The following is a 22,800-nucleotide window of genomic DNA, read 5'->3' as shown; positions in this document are numbered from 1 at the left end:
TCACTTGCTGTCCTGCTGGGAGCAGCCAGAGAAAGTCTAAATAGCTCACCTGACCGTAACTCCAGCTTCTTAATTTTATGTCGTTGATGTTTCCATGGAAAATAATACCAACATCATTCAGGACGTATTCTTCCCTTTCCTTCTCGTCATCCAAATACACGGCATCCTCTGCACCAGTTCACCGAAAATAAATGTTAACACAGTCACTTAAGTTTTTATATAGGACCAATAAAAAATCGTAGATTATAGTACAGTCACCTTTGATGAAAAGTACCCCTCTCCCATGAAACAAAGCATTACTTGCTTCAACAGAGTACAGGAATAAGGAGGTAGTAACCCCAGTTAGGAACATGATATACAACTTAAAAGTGCAGAAGATGCAAAAATGCTGACAAGTCCTGCCTGTTTTCTCAGGATCTGTAAAGTATGATTAAAATGTCATATCTTATCAAGAATTTTATGATCACTGTGTACCACTAATTTAAAAGTTGGAGCACCATGATGCAATTCTGCATCCATACAAACAGATCAAAGAACAATTTCAAACCTATTAATGTTAATGGAAAACAGCTCAAGTCAAGATATCTAAAGAAAAATCTGTAATGCATTAAAAAAAAATTGGAATACAGTTTTTATAGTGTATTAACAGAAGGGTTTGATTGCTTTTTCTGTACATAAGTTATTGACTGGAGTATCCCTCCCCCAGTCGCTTGACTGACCAGCGAATATGAGGAGAAATTCAAGTGTCCAAGCGAAAGCTGGAAGTAATTGACAGGCATCTTTATCAAAACATATACAAAGGGTATATTCTAGATTGGTCTTATATCAAGAGTCAAAAGCATATGCGTGGACCCTCACCCTGCAAACATGATTCACATATATAAATAACCCATTATTAACATTCATAAATAGCCCTGAATGACATGAAACTATTCAGACTTTCACAGGTAAGTATGAAGCAGGGCTTGATTCTGTGACACTAGAATAGTTGAGGATTTCTTTCCTGTGCCAATGCTTATTTTTTGAGACTAAGAGGTACAGCTTAACAACTAATAGTATGGGAATTAATTAATTTGAGGAAATCAGTAATGTGGTACCAGATAGCAAATTAAAGGGAAGCAATAAACTCTCATAGTTTGAAATGAGCGAGTACAAAACTACCACTCACTACTGCCGTAGTGGATTTCTTCAGCATCCCCCTACAAATTCCTAGAGGCTCATTTAACTTTTAAAAGCCTATTGATTCGCTGTATTTTGTTGAAATGCAAATCAGATTTGTACTTCCTTGTAAACCTCATCCTCAAAATCTTCTTCAACTGCCCATAAAACTGCAATTTGGCTGAAAATAAGCTAAAATCTGAGCCCTCTGAAAAAATCAATGGCAAGACTCACACTGGCTTCAGCTAGGTGAAGAGTTTGCCAGTCTATACACCTGTCCCTGCTGGAAGTCCTGTTTTCTCTGAAGATATATTTATGTCTCTATGTCTATACATACAGAAGGGATTATGTATAGATATGTAACATAATGATATCCACACTGGTGTTCAAGGAATGGTAGGGAAGCTGGTGATAGATGTAAGAAGCATTTACTGTATTTGAGGAGATCAGTGCTTGCTATTATGCTTTTGACAGGGTTGCTGTAGAGGCTTTGCAGACCATGTCCAATTCCAAGAAAACAGAAAAGTGGCAAGTTTTATCAGGTTTCCCTGAAGGCAGGCAGGTCTGAGACCCACTCTTGCGTCTGGTGGGTGGCAGTATTCACCCAGCTTCTAAGGGCTGGGTCATCAAGAAGTGTCTTTATAGGGTTGTCACTTCCCATGACCTAGTCAACCTGCACCCAGGCACAAAGTGGAAGATCATGGTTTTATTATATTCAGAGGCTACCCGGTGAAAGAGAGTGTTAAAACCTGACAGTGAATCAAAACACTGTAGTCATCTATGCCAGCAGGGACCCTCATATTTATGAAACTGTATATTACGTGACTTTTTTGAGGTCCAACTCCCAGCTCTAGAAATGTTCTGCATAACATCCTACCAAAAATACTGCAGATGTTACAGATCATCTAGGCTCTGTTTCATTAGGCTGGGTCTACCTGATTCTCTGATGGAATGCTTATATGTATTCACTCACTGAGCTTTGGATTTCATTAAAACAATTCCATACAAATGGTACAGAGAATGCATTTAAAGAAGGAGAACTCACACCTTCTTCCGTACAGTTATGCATTCAGTGGAGTGTGTTCATATGCCTTCCTGACAGCTGTTGTTTTCTTTCAGGGATTAAAAATATCAATATTGATCTGGTTGGTATCAATTGAGATGCTTATGTTATTTTGAGACTGCGTGATCTTTGCTAAATCAGACAAAAATTGATTAACTTCTCTGTCAATTATTTTTTAAATATTTGTGTTTTTTGATAAAGTAAAAAGGCTTCTGTGTTTCACAGAAAAGCCAGCTGCTTTGATTTTTGACAGTTTTCACTACCCTTGAGACTGTTTAGAAGAAAATACGAGGCATTTGTGACTACTTTGATGCTGAAGCATGCTCTACATAGTACAACTCCTAATTATTTTGTGCAAGCGGAGGCTCACATCTGACAAACAGAAGAATTCCACAGAAATGCGCTGGGTTTGTTTGTTCTTTTCCTCTAGCAGTTTAAGGGGTTTTTTTTACTCCTTTTATCCTGGGAAATTACTAAGACACTAGCAATGCTACAAAGAAGCAAATTAGCCTCTATGCTTCTCTGTTTGAAGATGGATAAAGTGAAAATACACTTCACATGAAGGCAGTACTGGAGGTGTGGAATCCCACTGAACACAGGCTCCCTGTAAAAAAGATGAGGAGTGCAGAGAAGCTCCTTCCCTTTGGGACATGGGAGGACACTACCCAGTATGAGGGGACCTCCTTCACCACCATAACAACTGGCTGGAGTTGGAAATGCTGTTTCTTTGTGCAGACAGTGACTGCTGAGCACAGTGGCACCAGCAGATGGGTGGAAGCAGCAGGCTTACCCTGAGCACCCAGCCTCCCCTCAACGCTCTCCCATGGGAACTCAGGAGACCAAGGCTGGGCTACACTGGAACCAGAAAGTTCCCAGGGCTCTTGATGGGAAGAAGACAGTCCTGTGGTAAAAACAGAGCTGCAAGAGCTAAATACAGTTATCTACTAAACCCACTCCACCCAGGACTAAGCTCAGTATGCTGTCCTGCAACTGCTAGTGCTTGCCTACATTAATGTATCAGAAAGATGGAGCTCTGTGTGAATTTTACCTATGTGGAATCTATGATACAGGAGATCAAATTTAAGATCTAGCTACCAACGCCAGAAAATGTTATTGTGCCTAATTCGGATGACTAATAACACATAAGAGGAGTCTAAAGTCAACCACATGTTACCAGTCCTCAAACTGTATTAGGACACTTGAAACACATAAGCAGAAGAAATATGCAATTGACTCAATAAAGTTGCAGTATATTTAATTGCTTAAATATAATGCATTTTGCAGACTTGGGTGAATGAAATGCATACCCTCAGCCCACAGAGTCTGCAACTTATTCACAGACACTATGCATCTCCGCCTGTGAGAGAGCCACAAAAGTCAATGCTAGGTCTTTTCCTGATAAGCACTGAATATTCCTCAGCAATAAGTTGCTGGGGCTCAGCATCTCCTTGGAAATAGCTCACAGTATCCAGATCAAAGGAGCCCTTCTCTGCTTTCATGCAGTCTGATACTGCTAAGTGTTAAGTTAAACTCCAGGAAGTTATCCTTAACTACTTGCTATTTGTATCTTCTGTTCCAGAACTGAAGAGGGCTCTGCATGCCCAAAAGCACATCTGGTTTTCCCAGCTACATCAGCTGGATGAAGAAAGGATGCTGCCTCTCCTCAAAGGCTTTATCTTACTTATTAAGTAAGGCAAATTTCACTTGAGTGTCTGAAATCTCAATCCCCCTGCTTGCTGAATTCCCAGATGTTTGGGGCTAGTGTATAGAATTTTTCAGGACCAGGCCCTGCATCTTCTTCTGTAAACTAGTCTTAGTGATCAGCCTTAGATGTAGCTAAGGAGATTAAAACATATAAAAGCATCTGATGATTTTGGAAGCAAAGTACTCCATAGCTTAGCTGGTAAAGTATTCAAACTTGTTCTGAAGTAGCAGGAAAAAAATGGCATCCCTGGCTGGGAAGATATATCAAAACTGAACTACAGTGAGAAAGAGTGTAATAAGAAAGGGCATAAATTCCTCTGTCTTAAGGAAAAGCTCATACCGACACATTGATGTTTCTCCAAAATGATGAGTCAGAAAGCTGCGCTAGACACTGACAGAGCAAGTACCTTGCTCCCTGCTATAACAATCTCCATTCATCCCTGGCATCAGCCTTCTCTCTTTTTAATGAGGTTTTTCAGTCAGACTTTTCTGCTTAGCTATTAACCCAGCAAACAAGTCTAGGAGATATTCAAACTATTGTTTTCTCTGCACTTTAACTGCCTGAGTTTTTATACCCTTTTGTCATTCCACTGAATACTCTTTTCCAGTCAGGGGATAAAGCATGGAGAAACAGTCCGTGGTTTTCTAACACAAGGAAAGGAGGAAAGGCAGATACAGGAGCCAATTAGTCCAAACTACCTAGGAGTAAAAGCAGGGGCAAGAAATGAGAATAAATCCAAATGAAACATGCAGAAAACAAAAACTACAATAGTCAGCAAGGAACAGGGCCTGAAGTCACTGAGACACACCTGAATAGATAAGCTGGAGGTAAAAACATGGTCCTCCAGAGGTGACCCCAAGTTGCCTCCCCTGGGCCTGAGAGCACACAGCACATCCTTGCTGCCTGGAGATTCTCTTCTGCTTTCCTGAAGCAGAGCTTTTCCATCAGTTTTGCCAATGGCTAACACTCAAGACAACCACTACATGTCTTGTTCCCTGTGTGTTTACTCCCATGCTGTGGTTTTAATCTTGCTGGCTTTTGGCCCCATTCAGCTCAGGTGTGAGGAAGGTAGAGCATAGGAGAGCAAGGCACCTGTGTGCCATGAACAGATGTATACCAATCAGCACACAGAGCTGGTGGGGAAGGAGGTGAGAAGAAGGGATTGATTTTCCCCTTCCAATCCCTGACTAGCACCTTGAATCAGCCTGTGTGGTTCCAATCACACCACAGTGGACCAGCCAAGCCCCCTACATCAGATTTTTTCTCCATATTACAGTTGTACATGGCCCTAGCCGATTGTATGCTAGTCATGAGGCAACCTGAGGTAATTTAAGAAGCTTTTCCTTTGGGGTTTATCCCTTTCAAGAAGATGTTGAGCCACTGTCTAGTCACTGCGCTAGCTAACAAACTGGTTGTTATGACACTTACAACTAAAGCCAAGGGATACTCTACCTTGGGGTGGAGAATTGCACCTCCCTAGCTGGGGCTGTGGCAGGCTGATGATGCCTTCACAAACCTTGAGCTATTTTGTCTGCTCACAGTGGGTGATAACTTCCACAATGATTCCTCTCTTTCTGTCGAACACTCTTCCTCCTCTCCCAGAATGAACTCTTAGCGTGCTGCTTTCAGAAGTAACTCACAGTGTCACGGGACCTTGGGCCATGCCCTTCCCTCCTGTTCCCATTTAACTAACTCCGCTTTACTCAGCATTAACATATATCTTCCTAAATAATGCATAAGTTAATCATTGCTTATATTCCCTTGGACCAGGGGCAAGTAATGAATTCAGCACAAATCATTCGATGTACTGACAGTAGTGCAGCTGAATAATGGACTCTATTAATAACACTAAACTTACTCGTCACTCAGTAGTATGGCCCTTGTTTGGTACGGGATTATTTGATGTAAATACTCTGGTAAAAACATTGAAAGATGAAGGAAGGGTAACTGAAGAAGCTAGCTGGTGACCTAAATATATAGCAATATGTATGTGAGACTTAGAGCCTTAGAAGTGTCAGAAGCTGAGACGCAGTGCTACAGCCTGTCAGAAGGCTGAGCCAAACTCTCCAGTCCTCCTTGCCCTCTCCTTAAAGCCACACTTGGAGTTCATTGGGTAAAATACAATTCTGTCAGTGTAAGTGCTGATTTTACCTGGTATCAAGGGAGATTAAGAAAATATAAATTGTTCTTCAACCCACTGGATTATCAAAGAAGGCTCATTTGCAAAATATTCTGTTCCTCACAGAGGACAGGGTTGCTGGTAATTAGACACCATCAAAAGGAGAGTAATAAGGGCAAATGTCATGTAGCGGCAGGAAGGCACCACCAGCGATGATGCAGCAGGTTGGCTGCATCCAACCTGTGCAGGACCAGCAGCTCCCGTTGAATTCCTGCAGGCTTTCAGCTGCAGATATTTGATCCTAAATGTAACTCAACAGAGTATGGGATGCTGCCACATCCTGCCCCACACCAGATCCTGGAAAAAAACATGCCTGTATCAACTTCTTGGTTTAAGGCACACACAGGCAAGCAGGAGGCTCAAGCTGATGCCTATCAAGGTCAGAGCAAAGTCTTGGGGTATGTTTACTACAAGAAAAGGAACATCATTGTGCTACCCGAGCTGGTAAACACAGGCTTAGCCTCATAAAACTGCAGAATGCAGCTACAGCGCAGGCACAGGGCTGCAGCATGGAGTCCTGCTCACACAGGGCTATTCCCCAGCCTGAAAGACTTGCCTCTTGGCAGAGTTGCTATATCATTTCCAGACCCAATGTGGTTTGTCTCCAACCACCTTGGTACCAAGGTCCCCTTCCTGGACCACCCCCTCCCAAAACCTGATGAGCCCAGCAGCAGAAAGCATGAGCCTTTGACTCTGATAAGGTACTTACGCTGGCACCAGGGGTTGAACAGGATATAAGTGTCAGTTGTTGAGTTTCTGTGTGTCCGGAGGATGCCAAAGGGAGTCCAGACAGCAACATACAGGCGAAACTTCCCAACAATGCAGGTGGCAGAGGACATGATGGATAGGCGAATGGAGTTGTTCTCTTTGTGAGTAATCTTGGCTCCCCACTCGCCAGGTTTCAGCACATCACCTACTATGATTGGGATGTAGGTGCCTTTGTTTTGCTGTGGGTAGCGACCTGGAGAGAGAGGGGAGAATAACTCCATGAAGAGGTTCACCGTGTTTTGATAATTTCTTAATTTCCTGGCAGTGCTGTATCTCTTTGTCTATTTTCAACGGAGGAGGCAAGTTTTAGTGGGTGGAAACCACCTACCTCACTCAGAGCTTCACAGAGTGCCTGGTCACTTGGCAGTACAGCCCCATGAATATATGCAACACCTCCCAGTAGGCAGCCTGTGCAGACACCCCCACCTATCTCACTCCAGTAAGCTTCAGTCTTGCTGGCTTGGGCACTGCCAGGAGTGTAGTCCTGGCAATATGAGCAGGGGCTACCCCAGGCTTTCCTTGCTCACCGTCGTTTATCCCAGTGCAGCAAGCTGCTCCAGCTTGCTCCTTGACTTGGTGTCAACTACACTGTTGGTAAGTTTAGGTAAAAGTCCCTTCCCCAGCTGAGATGCACCCACCACCCTCGTTGCTATCATGCAAATACCCAATGGGGCACGAATATTTTCTTTGGGGCTCTTTGGCAGAGCAGAACCTCATTCTTCTCACTGCACTGATAAGCAGAGGCCAAGTGCTCTTTCATGCAAGTCCACACAGATGGAGGAAATACAAGTCAGTCCACTTACAGATACCCAACGCTCAGTTCCTCCTAATCGTCCACTCCTCACGGACAGAGTGGGAACCAACTCTGGACATCCAGAGTATAAACGAGCAAATCCTGGCTGTATAGCCAAACTTTCTCTGCAAGCAATGGGTTCCAAAGTATAACACGCATCTGAAGCATGACACACCTCTGAAGTACCACACATGATAGTCTACCTCATATTAAGACAAATCACACTACAGAGAAACCTATTTTAATCTGCCAACTATAAAAAGCATCTAGGCAGCCAGGCTACATGTAAACATGTACACTGCCAGGATTCAAAGTTGTGTGAGGATCCACCCTTTGAGCCTGAGGTAGAGCCAAACTATATCTGGAAGCCAACCAGCAGCGTAGACAGAAAAGACACTTGTGAGAAGGCTGAGTTCCTTATCTCATTCTCAATTCCATTCTTCGTTTTATATTTTAGGCTGAAATACAGACTCTCTCATTCAAAAATAAGTAATGAAAAGCAGTGATGGCAGACAGTGAGACAGACTTCTATATTTTTCATTCCTACTATTTAAGAGCTTCAAAATTAAACGCACAAGGGCGTTGATTTTCCTTGCTTATTTTTATATAGCTGATGTAAAGATAATCCCAGATCTGAATGCTGCTACATTCTGGGAAAGGACAACCCCAGCCTTGAATTTGAAGCTTGTGAGCTGCCACAACATCTGTGTTTCTAAGAAATCTGGGGCTACTGTGCTTCACCCAAGAGATTATTCAATGCATATGAATTTCCGTTTTGCAGAGGTTCAGTACACATAAATAGCCCACTTTGCCCTGTCGGCCAGGGATGCTGTAGCCCATGAAACCCATTCAGATCAGTGAGAGATGCAACAGAAGGGAAAGACCTACAGAATAAAAAAAGACTAGAATAAGAGAGCAAAATCAATAGAAAACACTAGAATAAAAAGCACTGGACACTTCAAATATAACCCATCAAAGGAAAGACAGTCTAGAGGGAAGAGCCTATAGAGGTAACAGAGATGAGAGTCTTGTGCCTGCTAACAACTGCGATCTGAGAGCTGAACATATTCTTGTTCTATTGTAGTGCAACTGGGTATGACCTAGCTTGCCTCTACAGTTGATATTTTGCTTCTAGTTTTGACTTTTTTTTTTAAAAAAAGCAGTCCACACAAACAAAGCAGCAGAGCAAACCAAGTAATTGAACGACATCCTTGAAAATCTTTAACAAGTGCTACTTTTAAAAATACATCCCTTACCTCCTTCAGAAAGGTGGGAGTGGGGAGAGATTACTATCTTAACGTGTTAGGAACTGACACTGTCATCTTCACTGGAAGATGCACATCAGTGTAAGAGCCTACTGGGGACCGAAGGAGCTGTACTGCGGTGGGGGCTTTGCACCGCCTTGTCCGTGTGCACCATGCGCACATGGGGAGCCTGCAGAACCACTCCCCAGTAAATCTGCCTATAGGAACCAGAGAGGATTCCAAAGAGGCCACAGGGCCTTTGCAAGACAACCTTATGAAAACCCCCTCACTGGCACCTCATAGCAGTTTTGGCAAAGTACCGTGCCTCTGGTGTGCTCAATTTTCTGAAACCTCAACACACACAACTCTCCCCTTCCTAACAAAGGTCCCTCTTGCATGCAAAGCCACAAGACACAGTAATCTACCTGTTGCTTGACAAGGGAGCACCTATACCTGCTGCTGAGGAGTATGCAAGGTCTTTTGAGCCCAGAGCCTGTGCATGCCCCACACAGCTGCTCCCAGGCAGTATGAGAGAGGTCACTGCGCTACCTTGCTCACCCATGAGGGGAAAGTGCTCTGGGGTACTGCCTGCGTCCCTGCACACATAGCAGAGATGCCAGGGAAGGGATATCCTAGAAGTCAGGATAATCTGCAGATGTTATAAACAGTAAATACAAGAAAACATCTTTTGCTTCTGATTGACGAGTAAGGTTCAGTGCTCACTAAAACTGTATAAATCCTGAACCCACAAAGAAGCTTGGGAAGATGGGCAGAGCCCTGAAGAGCACAGTGAGGAATTTCCAATGTTTTCTTTGAAGAAAGGACAGGTTCCCCAATCTTCTGAAACAAAAACCTAAATACAAATGGAAGAGCAAGGGAATTGTTACTTCTGACAGGAGCTTCTGGTGCTGAATTGTAATCACACATCTAGACACCTGACAGCACCAGCCACGCTAGTCTCATATACACACATCTGCTATAAAGCTGAGTAGCTTTGGCATTACATGATAAGGTTGCTGGCAAAAGAATCCTTACGTAGGTTCAGTACTATGTTTATCGACATCGTAGGGAAGTCCTCTCAGGGTGGCTTGGCCATTTGACTTTTACCTTGAGCACACATTTCTGGCTGCAGTGGAAAAGTAGGGCCATCTTTGGCTCATAGTTGTGATAACTGTAATGTCAGCCCTTTCTCAGAAGGGGTTATATGCAATGGTGATTTCATTCTCTGGGTTAGAGTCTCTAAGGAAGAAGATTCAATGTTATCCAAAGACTCATTAAGAAAAGCCTGTGAATGCCTGGCAGAGCACTCTCTGTAGGATCGCTGGTGCTAACCCAACCCATGGAAAGGCAGGAGGGTGCCTGGGTGTATGTCAGGACTAGGAGCCATATAAAGAGGATAAACTCTCTTTATGCTGACAGGAGGGTGCTTCTGCCAGCAGCATCAGCTGGCTCAGGATCCCTCTCTCTCTGATTTGCTCCAGGAGTTGGCAGCCTGAAACACACTTTGCAGCCAGTTCTTTGTGGTTGCCTCACTCCCTGATGCTTATGTGTGCTTTGGGTGTAGGAGGCCCTGGCCCTCACACGAGGGCATTTCATAGCCAATTGCTCTGCAGAAGACAAAGTCATTGCATGACATCACACTGTTGGGATGTCCCCGTCCACTTTCTCTAAAAGCAGGTGGACACGGGAAAATCCAACCTGAGAATTCAGAAAGCCTAGAGGTTGCTGCATTGTTACCACCAGGCACAGGGTGAATTTTTTATAGGCTCCTTTTGCAGCTCAGAAGGTATCAGGCACTGAAAGGGGGCTGCTGACTGTCTTGCCTTCGTGGCAGGAGAGGACATGAGAGAATTCACAGTAGCCGTCTTTCATGGGCCTCCAGCTCTCTGCATTTCTGTTCTAGGCACTGGGCCACGATACTGCCAGAAGACATCATTTTTAGAGAAACCTCCCTTTTACCAGAGGTTTAATGGCCCAAACATATCTATTTCCCCTGCTTCACAGTGCACAGGTACCCTTATGTACTTCTTTCTTATCCCACCCTGGTTTCTGTTGCTATCCAAGGTGGGATCCTAAAGGTCCTGCTTACTTCAGTTGCAGCTCAGCCCTGCTCTACACCTCCTGGGATTTCTAGGCACCCAGGAGCAAAGGAGAAAAATAGCTGCTGCTGCTATTAAAGGAGCTCACGTCTCCCTCAGTGCTGCATCATAAGGCTTTGAAAATAAGTAAATGAGTGAAGGTCTACATGAGAAATGCATAGTGACTGAAGCATATGTGTGTGTGGGCATTTATGGAATGCCCCCAGCCACACACACACACACACACATACACTTTACAGGGGCAAAAAGCAGAGTGAAGTGTTTATTAAAGCTTGCCAAAGCCTTCTTTATGCAGTAGCAAAAGAATGAGCCACCTAAAACACAGAACTGTGGCCACACATATGCATTCAAAGTGAGTTATCTTTAACATATGCCTCAGCTCCATAGCATGTCAGCTCTGAGCCCGTCAGGCATGGAGGCAAGCTGTGTTTATTTCTGGGTAAAACTGCCACACCAGAGAGGGATTTATAGCAACAGAGGAAGAGCGAGAGGTAGGTAGAACAAGTTCAGTCGGCAAAACACGAGCACTCCTTTGCCGGCTATCCAAGCCTGCTGCTGTTCCTTCCAAGTGACTTACAGGGACCAGGGCTTGCTCAAACCGCACTCCTCCTCCTCCCCTGCCCAGCCCCTGGAAGCCCATACCTCCATCCCCAGTGGACATACACACTGCTGTATGTGTACTTGCATTGAACAGCTCCTAAATGCCACTGCTGAGTTAGCGCCTTGCTGTTAGCACAGCCAGCAGAGGGACCGATGGTGCTCTTGGATAGGCCCTACGCAAGTGAGTAGATGTTTTACTTTTGGCAGGGAGGAGGGAAAATTTGATAGCACAGAGATTAGAGATAGATATAGTGAGCTTCAGAGGGCATTTCCTCCCTGATGGAAGCAGGATACATCAGCAGAGAGGGAAGTGAACAAAGCTATTTGTCAAGAGCCTTTTTAGGAACCCTCCTTAGAAGATTGTTTTTTAAAGGAGTCAAGGAATCTGTCTCCCTTTGGGACATACGTGACACACAGTAAGGTTAACAGTTTTCCTGTTAGGTTCATTTGTGTAGTCTAGATACGCTCTTTCATACAAAGGGTAAAGAATCTATTTCAATATGAACCCTGGAAGTATAATAATTGTGACAGATTGATAAATAAATTTGACCTGGAAGCCACAAGTAGAATAGCTGTGTAGCAGAGGTAAGCCTTATTGTAGCAGGCAGCCTGGGGATGGGTGTTAGCATACTGGGACCATGTCTTATTAATCACTATGAAGAACTACAACAAATATCAGAAAAGAAAAAAGGAAAGGAGAAGGAAAGGAGAAAGGAGAAGAGAAAGAAGGAGGAAGAAAAGAGAAGGAAAAGCAGAGAAGGAAGAAAAGCAGAGAAGGAGGAAAAGGAGGGAGGGAAGGAAGGAAGGAGGGAAGGAAGGAGGGAGGGAGGGAAGGAAGGAAGGAAGGAAGGAAGGAAGGAAGGAAGGAAGGAAGGAAGGAAGGAAGGAAGGAAGGAAGGAAGGAAGGAAGGAAGGAAGGAAGGAAGGAAGGAAGGAAGGAAGGAAGGAAGGAAGGAAGGAAAGAAGGAAGGAAAGAAGGAAGGGAGGGAGGGAGGGAGGGAGAAACCACACACAAAAAAAGAAGAAAGGTGTTCTGATAAAATCCCAAACAATAAAGACAAGAGGGAAGGAGAAACAAATTTTTGTAAAAAGCAGTAGTGTCTTAAAGCGACTGCTTTAATATCACATCTGGGTTCCTCCCACCCTCAAATCCCATTGCCTTCAGACGTGCTGCATACAAACATGGAAATGTAGGAAACCCAAATATCTTCAAGAAATTTTTGCTTATTATGGCTCCAGTTAGGAATCCTTTAACATCTGACCACTCTGTCCCAGGAGTGAATGTTTCTAGTACTTTACAGTTGTAAAACACACATTGGAGTCATGCACCTTAGCTATTAAAATGATTTAAAAATGCACCTAGATTTTATGTGCCACTTGATGTTTCTGCAACAGTGCAAAAGGAGAGCATAACAAAGATTCCTTTGCATTAAATACTGCATTTATGGAGCACCTTGAGGGACTCCCTCATCTCTGCTCCTCCAGGGCCTGACTGGGAATTCCAGAGGGAGCAAAAAAAAATACCCCCAATACCTTTATTCAGAAAGTGAATTTTGTTGTCTTTGCTAAGAGCTGGCAAACGGGTCTCGTCTCTGCGTGGAGTCAATTTCTAGGAAATGTGTTCCACTGCTAATACATTATTCTCTCTTCCCCAAAATGGGACTCCATGTTCAGACCATCAGGTGTTTCTGTATCTTTGTTCAGTTTTTTGTAGTTCTTTGTTAAACAGGGATTTAATAAACTCTTAGCGCTGAGTAACATACCAGCACCAACAGAGTGTGCTCCTAGTAGCAGAGTTAGCTGCTTTTGTATAATGCCAAGAAGGCTCCTAAAAAAAAACAAGATCCAACTTTTTCCAGTCAGCAACTTTTTCCAAGAGGCAGAACACAGCATTGACATCTGAGGTGTTAGCTCACACCTCATGTCTTGGCCACTCCATTAGCTACCACCTGCCCTGCCCCAGAGCTGCTGCGGAGGACAGGTGACAGCAGGGGTAGCAATACTTCCCACTAAGACAGATTTACTGCCTGACAAAAGGAATAAAACCTCAACCCTACTGGAATAACCCATGCCCCAACACTGCTGTGAAATTGGGGAAAGGCTGTGAACACTGTAGGACAGTATGAAGAGATCTATTGATCCATGGGAGGGGGAGGGGAGAGTCCTGCATCAGACCACTGGTTATTCAGTTGTACTCAGATATCTCTCTGACTATAGGTGGGAGTTTGGTGTCACCTAAATAAGCCCTGTGGGATCAGCTCTAACATGTTTTTGTTCTTAGATGCTTTCATGTGTTTCTAACACATGCTCCTCTGGAGCAGGCCTGGGAAGAATATATAAAAAAGAGTAGCAAGTCTCTGCTCTCACGTCAGGCCAAAATTGAATGATTTGTAGAAGCCTGAGGAGTGCATATGGGTGGGTGCGTGGGTGTCCACACCTGCACACATGTGGAAAGGTGATAGTAGCATGGAGGACTGGGACTTATGATCATTCCAGAAGTATGCCAATGAATAAAATGTTCATAATAATATTTAGGGCTAGATCAATAGATACGGATTTATGAAACCATTTAAGGAAAATAAGAATATACAACAATTTATGAGGGTGTGAGGAAATATACCATTACAGTAAGGATGCACCATATAAACTCATCAACCATTCTAGGATTTACAGCCACGTACAGGAAACTACTACTAAAAGCAAGACTGAAGGCAGCATAAGCCCATCTAATCATACATCTGCTTTTCAGAGAAATCACTACCAGTGTAGCAGTGACTGAGGAAACTTTGCAGCACTCACGCCAAACTGGCTGCCCCAGTTGCAGGAGCCGTGCTTGGACAGGCTGAGCCCCACGCTGTGCAAAGCCGAGAGCAGCACAAAGTGTCCCTGTCGCTATGAAGTCAATAGTCAGGAGAGATCAAGATGGGTGAAGGAGTTGTTGGCTCCTCTGGGGTCCCTGGGGCTCCAAGCAAACTGAAACTGTTCCTGCTGTGGGGAACTAGATGTAAGCACAGCATCTACACTTCTCCGGTGGCTCATTCATCTCAACCCCAGACTAATAAAATGAGTATTTCCTCCTCACCTTTCCTCTCATTAAAGCCAGCAACTGGGCTGCGAGGAAGGAAATATGTGGTGATGGAGCAGCTCCCAAACCACAGGTACTGAGGCAGGGTTGCAGTCCAGTATGAGAACTGGAATAACATCCCATTATTCTTTATAAGTGGGTATTTTTCTGTGTGGATTTTTTTGGCACATTCATTGTTTTCCATACTTTGGCAGGCAAGTATGATCCTAATTTAATGAAGCATTATGTGCAAAATTGACTTATAATAATTCACGTTAACACTTCAGCCATTTTCACCAATGATGACTCTACATAAAACACTCTGTTAAAGCAAAAAGGACTTTAGTTGTAAGGAATCATCTCAGAAAAATATCAGTAAAAGTGACTTTCAAGACACTGGGTTGAATTATTTATATATTTACATATATATATTTGTTCATACAATTTACCCCATGAGTTCCAGACTCTTGTGTGAATGGTTTTTAAATGCACTGTGGATTAAAAAAATTTGTTACTAAAGATTGTTCTGTGAGTGTTTCAGACCTAGTTTCACATGATGCAGGAAACATTTGTCCCAGGTACCCTTGACTCATTATCAATTAGAAGGATTAAACAGTCTCTACTTGCTTTACTTGCTTCATTAATCATCTTCTTAATGATGCAAAAGAAGCAAAAAATAGGAGGGGAAAAAAAAAAAGAGAAGTAAAACTAAATTTTAGGGAATAAAGGAAACAGAATAGTTCTGCACACACAGAGGACCAAGTTATTACCATTGTCACATTTTTCAGGAGCAAAATTAGTCTTTAATGGATAAAAATTCTGTGATGGATTAATGTCAATGCTGGGAAATTTCCAGTGCTGGGAACTAATAATTTCTGAATAGCTTTATACGGTGCTGTTGTATAAACAGCCCTCACCGTAGGCACTGCCCTGCAAAAGAGATGCTGAGTTTTCCCAGCTCCAGCTGAATTCCCTGGGAGCCACGGCCAGCCATCCCTACCAAAAGTATCTTTTTACCTTATGAGAATAGGACCTTGAAACACCAAAAAGATTCTACAGCTTGTAGACAGCCTGGTCCGCATTTCTTGGGGTAACCTTCCCACTCTTGGAGGTTCTCAAAACCTGGCCCCAGAGCAAGGTCCTGTGCAACCTGAGCAAGCTGGACCTGCTTTGAGCAAGGGCTTGGATGTGAGACCTCCAGACATGCCTCCAGTCTAGGTTATTCTACAGTTCTGCTGCACTGTTTGAGATCCACTGCTCAGGCACAAGGAGAGCTCCTTGGTAATGTCATTTTATAACAACCTGCTGATATTTCTTTGTGTCCACCACTATAATCTCTCAAACTCAGCACTTTCCTAGGAGGTATATCCCTTGTTTTAGTGCAAAAAGCTTGTCTGAGCTTAAGCTGCCTCTGCTATATGGCTGTTACTTGAGCCAGTCTACAGGAGAGAATCAACGGAGGAAGGCAAAAAATCCAGAAAAGAGCTCATCCCGTTTTAAGACAGCAGGGCTTAACTGCCCCCTCGAGGTGCCTGCCCCCCTGCTCTGCTCACAGAGGCAGCCTAGGCAACAGCTCTTGGGCTGGGCTCTTGTTTTCAGGCGGCAGGCATTACGGGAGGTGGTTGCCTACGCTTCAGGCAGATGAACAGAAAAAAATCTGGATGTAAATGGCCTGTGACAAAAGGTTTGAGAGCACAGCACTGAAACCTTGAACACTCAGTGCCCTTTCCTAAGTACAAGAAATCTCTTTCTCCTCTTCAGGGCATTAAGCATTGGACTTGCCACTAAAAGAAGTAGCAAGAGTCAAGCGGATCATCTCTGGATGATTTCCTTCTCCTTTGTGGATTGTTTTTGTTTTGCTTTCTGTTGCTAGCCTCTGAGAACAAATATACTGGGTTTTCACCACATATGCATAAAGAGAAACGTTTGTGGAACACTGAGTATTAACCAGTTCCTAGAAGAGCATCTTGAACATCTCCTCTCCCAGTTGAATCTCTGTGAGCTAAATTCCTTGTAGCAAGAGGGCAGTGGTGCTCACAGAAGCAGAGAGTTAAAAAGCAGGGGAGGGAAATAGCACTGCATACTATCCTGTATATGCAGCACTTTCCTTCAGCTGATTTCCAGCCACCATTTCCAGTCCCACACATGGGACATGAGCATTACCATTCCTGCTTCACAGAAAGGACAGTAACAGTGAAGAATGGGGAGGGGAAGTCATCCACAGACTCAGGGATGACTCCAAAGTCATCATTCAGAGCTGAGTTTGTTGCAAAGTCTCCCCTGGCTCGGGCTGCATTTAACCCCACTCCTACCATGGCTGAGGATGAAGGGATTTTTATTCGTGCTTAGAGATTCAAGGTACAAACCATGGACAGGTGTGTTAGGAAAGAGCAACAGGAAAATCAGTGAATATGTGCTCTAAGGAGACTGTGCAACATCAAAAGAAGGGTTAAGTTTCTTCTTCCAATATAGAATATCTAAATAAAACAAATGCAAACTGCACACAATGCAATAAAAAACAAATGTTCCATTTTCCACTTCTTGCTACAGCTGTTTGTTTTAAACATATAAAGATTAAGGGAACATTCTTGAATTTAATTAAATCCCAAAAGAACTAATGATATTTATGCATATTAAATTTTTAAAAGCACTCGTGGCAGTTCAGCCAATCATTCACTGGACTGTCATAACATGCCTTCCAACCCTAATTTAAATTAGAAAGAAGAGACCCATGACAAAAAATGCAGACAGCAACCTTTTCACTGCACATATGTTTACGAGATAAATGCCCATCTAGCTTTAAAAGGCAACAAATCTAATAAATGGCCACATCATCATAATTCAATGGTGGAAAAAAAATCAATGTTACAAATTTCGGAACTGCTTCTCTCAGGAAAGTAAATTAAAATATCAATTCAAACCTACTTTAGAGAGTTTATAAGGGGAACATTGACGTCTTAACACAGAAACTCCCAGATCAGTCTAGATGAAGCTGGGGCTTTCCCAGAGCTGTGATGTAGGGCGCAGTGCTTGGTGGGGCCATCTTTGGAGCACAGCAGAAAGCCCCACTCTGTTGTTTGCTCTTCCCCTTCTCTAGTCCCATACGTTCAATAGGCCAACAGGTACATTCAGACCTGGGTCTCTGATGAAGATCTCTCAGTGAGAGGAAAAATACTTTCTTGCTCTTTTTGCAGTAAATCAAGAAAGCCTCTGATGTGGCCCTGAGTAAGTTGCTGGTCCAAAGCTACAATCTCTGAACGTTCTCCCTTGTTACCAAGTTGGCTGTAAATGCAGCCTGTGAAGTTGCAAGGCCTCCTGTTCTTCCACCCTGCATAAATTTTCCCCTTTGTGTACTCAAATTTTCCTTAACCCAGTTCATACATAGTCACCTCTTCCACCTTAAACAACAGACGACTCCTCCCTGCATCTCCTAAACACTAATAACAGGTGTTTCCCATTCCACTTACCTTTCAGCATTGCCATACAGCATTAACCAGAGATAACTTTGGAAGTTCAATAAAGTACAGCTTTTGGCTAAACAGAAAGCCCCAAATACTGTTCCTTCTCTCACAAGCAATTCTTCTGACTTTCTTGAGTAAGGATTCAGACCGTGTTTAGAAAAGTGCTTCCTTGCCCATGGTTAAGGCTGGTTTTATGGTTTACCAATCGTAACAGAAAAAGATCCAGCCATTAGGTACTGCTGTGTTCCTGTTTATGAGAGACTCTTCAACTTTACTTTTCTGGTATGACACAGCCTTTGCCAGGCACTTACCTATCAAATACTCCAGCCAGAACTGGTCTGTCTGCGGCTTGTAGGGTCGGTTGAAGTCAATCTGGATTTGGAAAGGCTGTCCCCGACGCACTATCAGCTTGGGGCTGTAGTACTTGTCAGTGTGGTGCTGCTGCTTGTTAATCTCGTGGGGCTCCTTGAACATATGAATATTCACAACACGCAGGTAATCTGCAGAGAGATGTAAATGAATAGAGAGGGAAGGAGTCAGTATGTTGGAATGTCAATATTGATATCAACATCATCAGAGCCCCTGTTCTCCCCTTCCCTGGTGTTGCCTCGCTAAGGAACAGTGTGCAGCGGAGCATGCTGGATCTGTTTGGGGCTTACATCCTCTGGGCTGAGCAGAGACTTATGGACTGACACTTCTCTGTCCACCTGCCACTGTGGACTCTAGTGCAGTCCACATGCACTAGAAGGCTGCAAGGCTTCTAGTGAATGGCAAAAGCAGTTGCAGAAAAGGCAGGTTGGAATGCTGAATGTTCCCAAGAGAGGTGGGCTCCATCTTTCCTTTGGCATTCTCTTTCTGCAAGGCTGGACCTCACTATCACAAATTTACCAGTGCAATTAGTGGGCCTTTGACAGCTGTGGCTTCATGTCTTCCTTCTTGCAGCCCTCCATTTGTAAAATGCAAATTCACTGGGGTTTTGCAATGCTTAAATACATTAATGTTTGCAAAATGCTACTACTATCGAGTGTTTAAGAGCCTGAGAGGCAGTTAATGATCTTGCATTCAGCTGAGAACTTGGATTGTCTGTATTAAATAAGGTTTTGGTGCACTGTACGTGTCTAGACTCAGCTTCTCAGTACACCTCCACTGCTGTTAGTGTCTTCTTACGAAAACTAAATATAACATTACAGTACATAATTACAGCATAGAGTTATAGGCAAACAGCAGTAGGCATCTATAATATGCATGGGCAAAGCTTCACTCCCTTCAAATTAGGACTGTCTAAATGGTTATAGCCTACCACTGCTAGAAGTTAGTCTGCTCAGCTAATGACCAGTGTGGGGTGGCATTGGGATAGCCAAAGGCACTTGCGGTCACAAGCTACATGACTGTACCATAGCAGGAATCTTCACATTGGGAGTCTTCTCACACAACGAGCCACCACACGAAGATGAGCTGAACATCATTCTTTTGCCTACATGCTTCGGCAGATAATCACAAAACCTCTGCCAGGAGGACCATTACTGGTCACCACCAGGAGAGAGACAGAAGAGTAAAGCTTGATTTGAAGCTCTCAGCTTGTCTTTCCAGGTGCTGGCAATTAGCAACTAGCTAATTTCTGCATTTTATACTGACGACGACAGAGCCAAACTCATGCCTGGCAAAAAGAGGCGCACATTTACAGCAGCTGGTGGAGCTGTGTGTACTCGTGATGGTGGCTAATTTGGCCTGATACTGACTACAGTGTGAGTAGGAATGATGAGCTCAGTGAATGAGTCGAATATTCAAGACGCTGAGGGCTGAATGCAGCCCATTTCACAGAAGCTCAGACAACAGCTTTGCACACTGCTTCTCCTTGAAGGCAGGGAGGCACTGTGTAGTGGTCAGCTCTGGACAAGCAGCAGAGCAGCTCCCTCTCAGGTGTGTAGCCTCCAGACTACAGCAGTGTGTGCATTAGCCCTGCCCTTCTGCAGGGATGTCTTCAAGGCATCAGCAGAGCCCCACAGACAACAACTCTCCTGGATGCCAGCGTGGTCCTTCTCCTGCCCTGGCCAAGCCAGATGGCCTGGGCTCTGGGTGACACCTAATGGGAGAGGGGGAAATAAGGACAGCAGGACCAGGTCCCACTTGTGCATTGTCACCATCAGCTGCCTAGCCCTGCCCTGCAGGAAACAGAAGGAAAGGAAACTGCCAAAGGACACAGCAAGATAAGGATCCTTTAATGGAAAAGCCCTGGACAACTAACTCAACCCAAAACCATCCACCTCCTGCTAACTCTAATCTGTAGAAAGGCTGGAATACCCTGTTCAATACTGAGGCAGGTTTAAAGTCCCATGGCAATGTTGTTATTCTATGTTCAATTTGCCAGGCTTCTGAAGCGACTTCTGTAGATCCACACTGGCTTTAGCGCTGGCTGAAGTTACAGAGATTTTTTTTGTGAAATATAAATGTGTTTTGCTAAGAACTTATTCTCCTTGCCCCTCTGTGAAGTGGGCATGTCTTTGCCTCCCTCCTTGCAAAACTTACCGATGCTCACTCACAATAATGCTGACAAAGCTCACAATTAAATTATGTGAGGCAGGAATTTCCCAGAGGAGAGTAAAACAGGGGCAGGGGAGAGTCTCTCCTGTTATGCCTCCCAACACCTCCCAGGACAAAAGCATTGCATATAAAAGCTGCATATCTCAGGGCTCTGTGAGGGGTGAAGCTATCAGTAAGCGTGGCTCAGCTTCTCCCTCCTTTCAGGGAGGCATAAAAATGGAGTTGAGGGTTCGCTGTGTTTTCATATCATGTTCGGAAATAAAAGACCACAGTGATCCTGCCCTTCCTTTGCATGTTAGCCACTTCAAGCAAGGAACGGCAAAGTTAAGCTACCCTAGGCCCTCAGTTCAGCATTTGCTCCGTTTCATCTCTGGAATTTACGTGGCCCCTGTCAAAACACAGACACACACATCTGCAGAAAACACATTTCACTTTCACCCTCAGTGTTAAAATGTACAGTGAGCTTGCCAGATGAAGATAACCTGATGAGTGTGTGTTAATTACAGTAATGGTAATTATGGAGGACAAAACATGAGCAGGGTAATGGAACGTGCTAACACCATCACCAGAGTACGATCAGAAGGAAGGGTCCAGGCGTCGTGCACATCACTGCGTATCTTTTTGTGAGGGACAGGTGGCCATTGAGGGCTCCTTTGAAGTCAGGTCCATTTGACAATTTGCCTGTAGCCTGGTCTGCTCTTTAGTTCAAGCAGGTTTGCTGCATGACAGTCAGCAATTTGATGCTTTCTTAAAGCTTTTACAACATTAAGCTTGCATGGAAATAAATGAGCACAAGCTTCAGCTGTTTTTTGAATAACAAGAACAGCCTTCAAACATCAGGCTTTCTTGCAGGACCAGAAAGGGCTCTGGATTACAAACGGCATAGTGCGAGTTTCCAAAGGAGGCGCCTATCCCTCTGCTAATAGAAGCAGCACGATTCCCTGGCGAGTCGCCGATCGTTGCAAAGGAGGGTGCGTGGGGAGCTTGCAGACCGTGGGGCCGCAGGGCTGCGTCCTCCCACCGAGCGGCTGTAAGTGCCAGGCCCACTCGTAACACACTGCGGTGAGATGAGCTGGCTACGAAGAGCCAGGGGGAGGACACAGCACAGGCGTGTTCACGGAGACACAGGCTTCTTGCTGAAGAAGCACTCGGGGGCTGCGCGTCCTCCTCACTGAGCATCTCCTCCCGCAAGCAAGCTGGGCTCCCGCAGCAGGCAGCCCACTGACCAGGCTGGGGAGGCAGCCGTCGCCCGCAGCCTCCGCCGCTCGCTCCGGCTGTGATTCAGCGGAGTAGAAGTGGGTGTCAGCAGAGAGCTAGTCAAGCACAGGGTTTTACCTCATCCTAGAGTAGTAGCTAAAATAGGTCAAATGAATCACACCCTAAAAATGCCTGTTTCTCTCTGTTGGCTGTCAAGGGAAACGAGGGTGAATAGCTCAGCTGCAGACACCTACACTGCAGAGATCAAGGGCAAGATTCAGTTAAATTTAGGCGTCTAAATGATGTGAGCCTGGTATATAACCTCTTAGTATGACCAGTTGCTGCCACCAGTGGAGCTGAGAGAAGGGTACAGATCTCACTGGCAGTGACACCCACTGCCTCTCCGGACAGCCTGTGCCCTCACCTCCACTCACTGGATGGCTCTGTATTGACTATGAACTGCCACAGGTGAAGACACTGACGTTTAGATGTTCATAGCAGGTGTCCAATCCTACGCCAAGGGCTAGAAAACATCTGAGTTGTAACAGCAGAAATAAAAGTATTTGCATGTTTTTTTCCAGAGTGTTATGCCAATGAAATGTGGGAACCAGTACAAAAATATGGGCAACCCAGGAGTGTAGAGGTGTGCAGACGAGGAGGAAGGAGGTGGCATAAGCAGTCCTCTGCAAGGATATGCTTGCAGCACGAGAGCCCTGTCGTACTCTGCCACTCCTGCTCTGCCTGCAGACCCTCGCTTTATCCCCCAAGCACAATGCTGCAAGTGCTCTGGGCAGGCTCAGCTCCTGAGTGTAACTCCCAGTCTAAGCTCCATTGGGCTATAAACCTTTAATGTGGACCGACAGGTGACTTAAGCATCCTACCTCTGAATAGTGTGTCCAGGGACCACACTTACATCAGCTGGTATCAC

General features: G+C 44.5%; 1 protein-coding gene across 1 annotated transcript in view; it reads right to left on the bottom strand.

Moving 5' to 3' along the window:
- F13A1 (coagulation factor XIII A chain) overlaps positions 1-22,800 on the bottom strand; it is a 59,618-nt gene that overhangs the window by 33,882 nt on the left and 2,936 nt on the right. Inside the window, exons 3-5 of the mRNA XM_075084100.1 lie at positions 18,446-18,634; positions 6,815-7,066; positions 50-168 (exon numbers count right to left, since the gene is read on the bottom strand). Of these exons, the coding sequence (XP_074940201.1) occupies positions 50-168; positions 6,815-7,066; positions 18,446-18,634 (560 nt within the window). The remainder of the gene's footprint in view (positions 1-49; positions 169-6,814; positions 7,067-18,445; positions 18,635-22,800) is intronic.

Source organism: Phalacrocorax aristotelis, chromosome 2 (genome assembly GCF_949628215.1).
Source record: "Phalacrocorax aristotelis chromosome 2, bGulAri2.1, whole genome shotgun sequence".
In the NCBI taxonomy this organism is placed as follows: domain Eukaryota; kingdom Metazoa; phylum Chordata; class Aves; order Suliformes; family Phalacrocoracidae; genus Phalacrocorax; species Phalacrocorax aristotelis.
The sequence above is the reverse complement of the archived record's forward strand: the minus strand, read 5'-3'. Positions and strand labels throughout refer to the sequence as shown.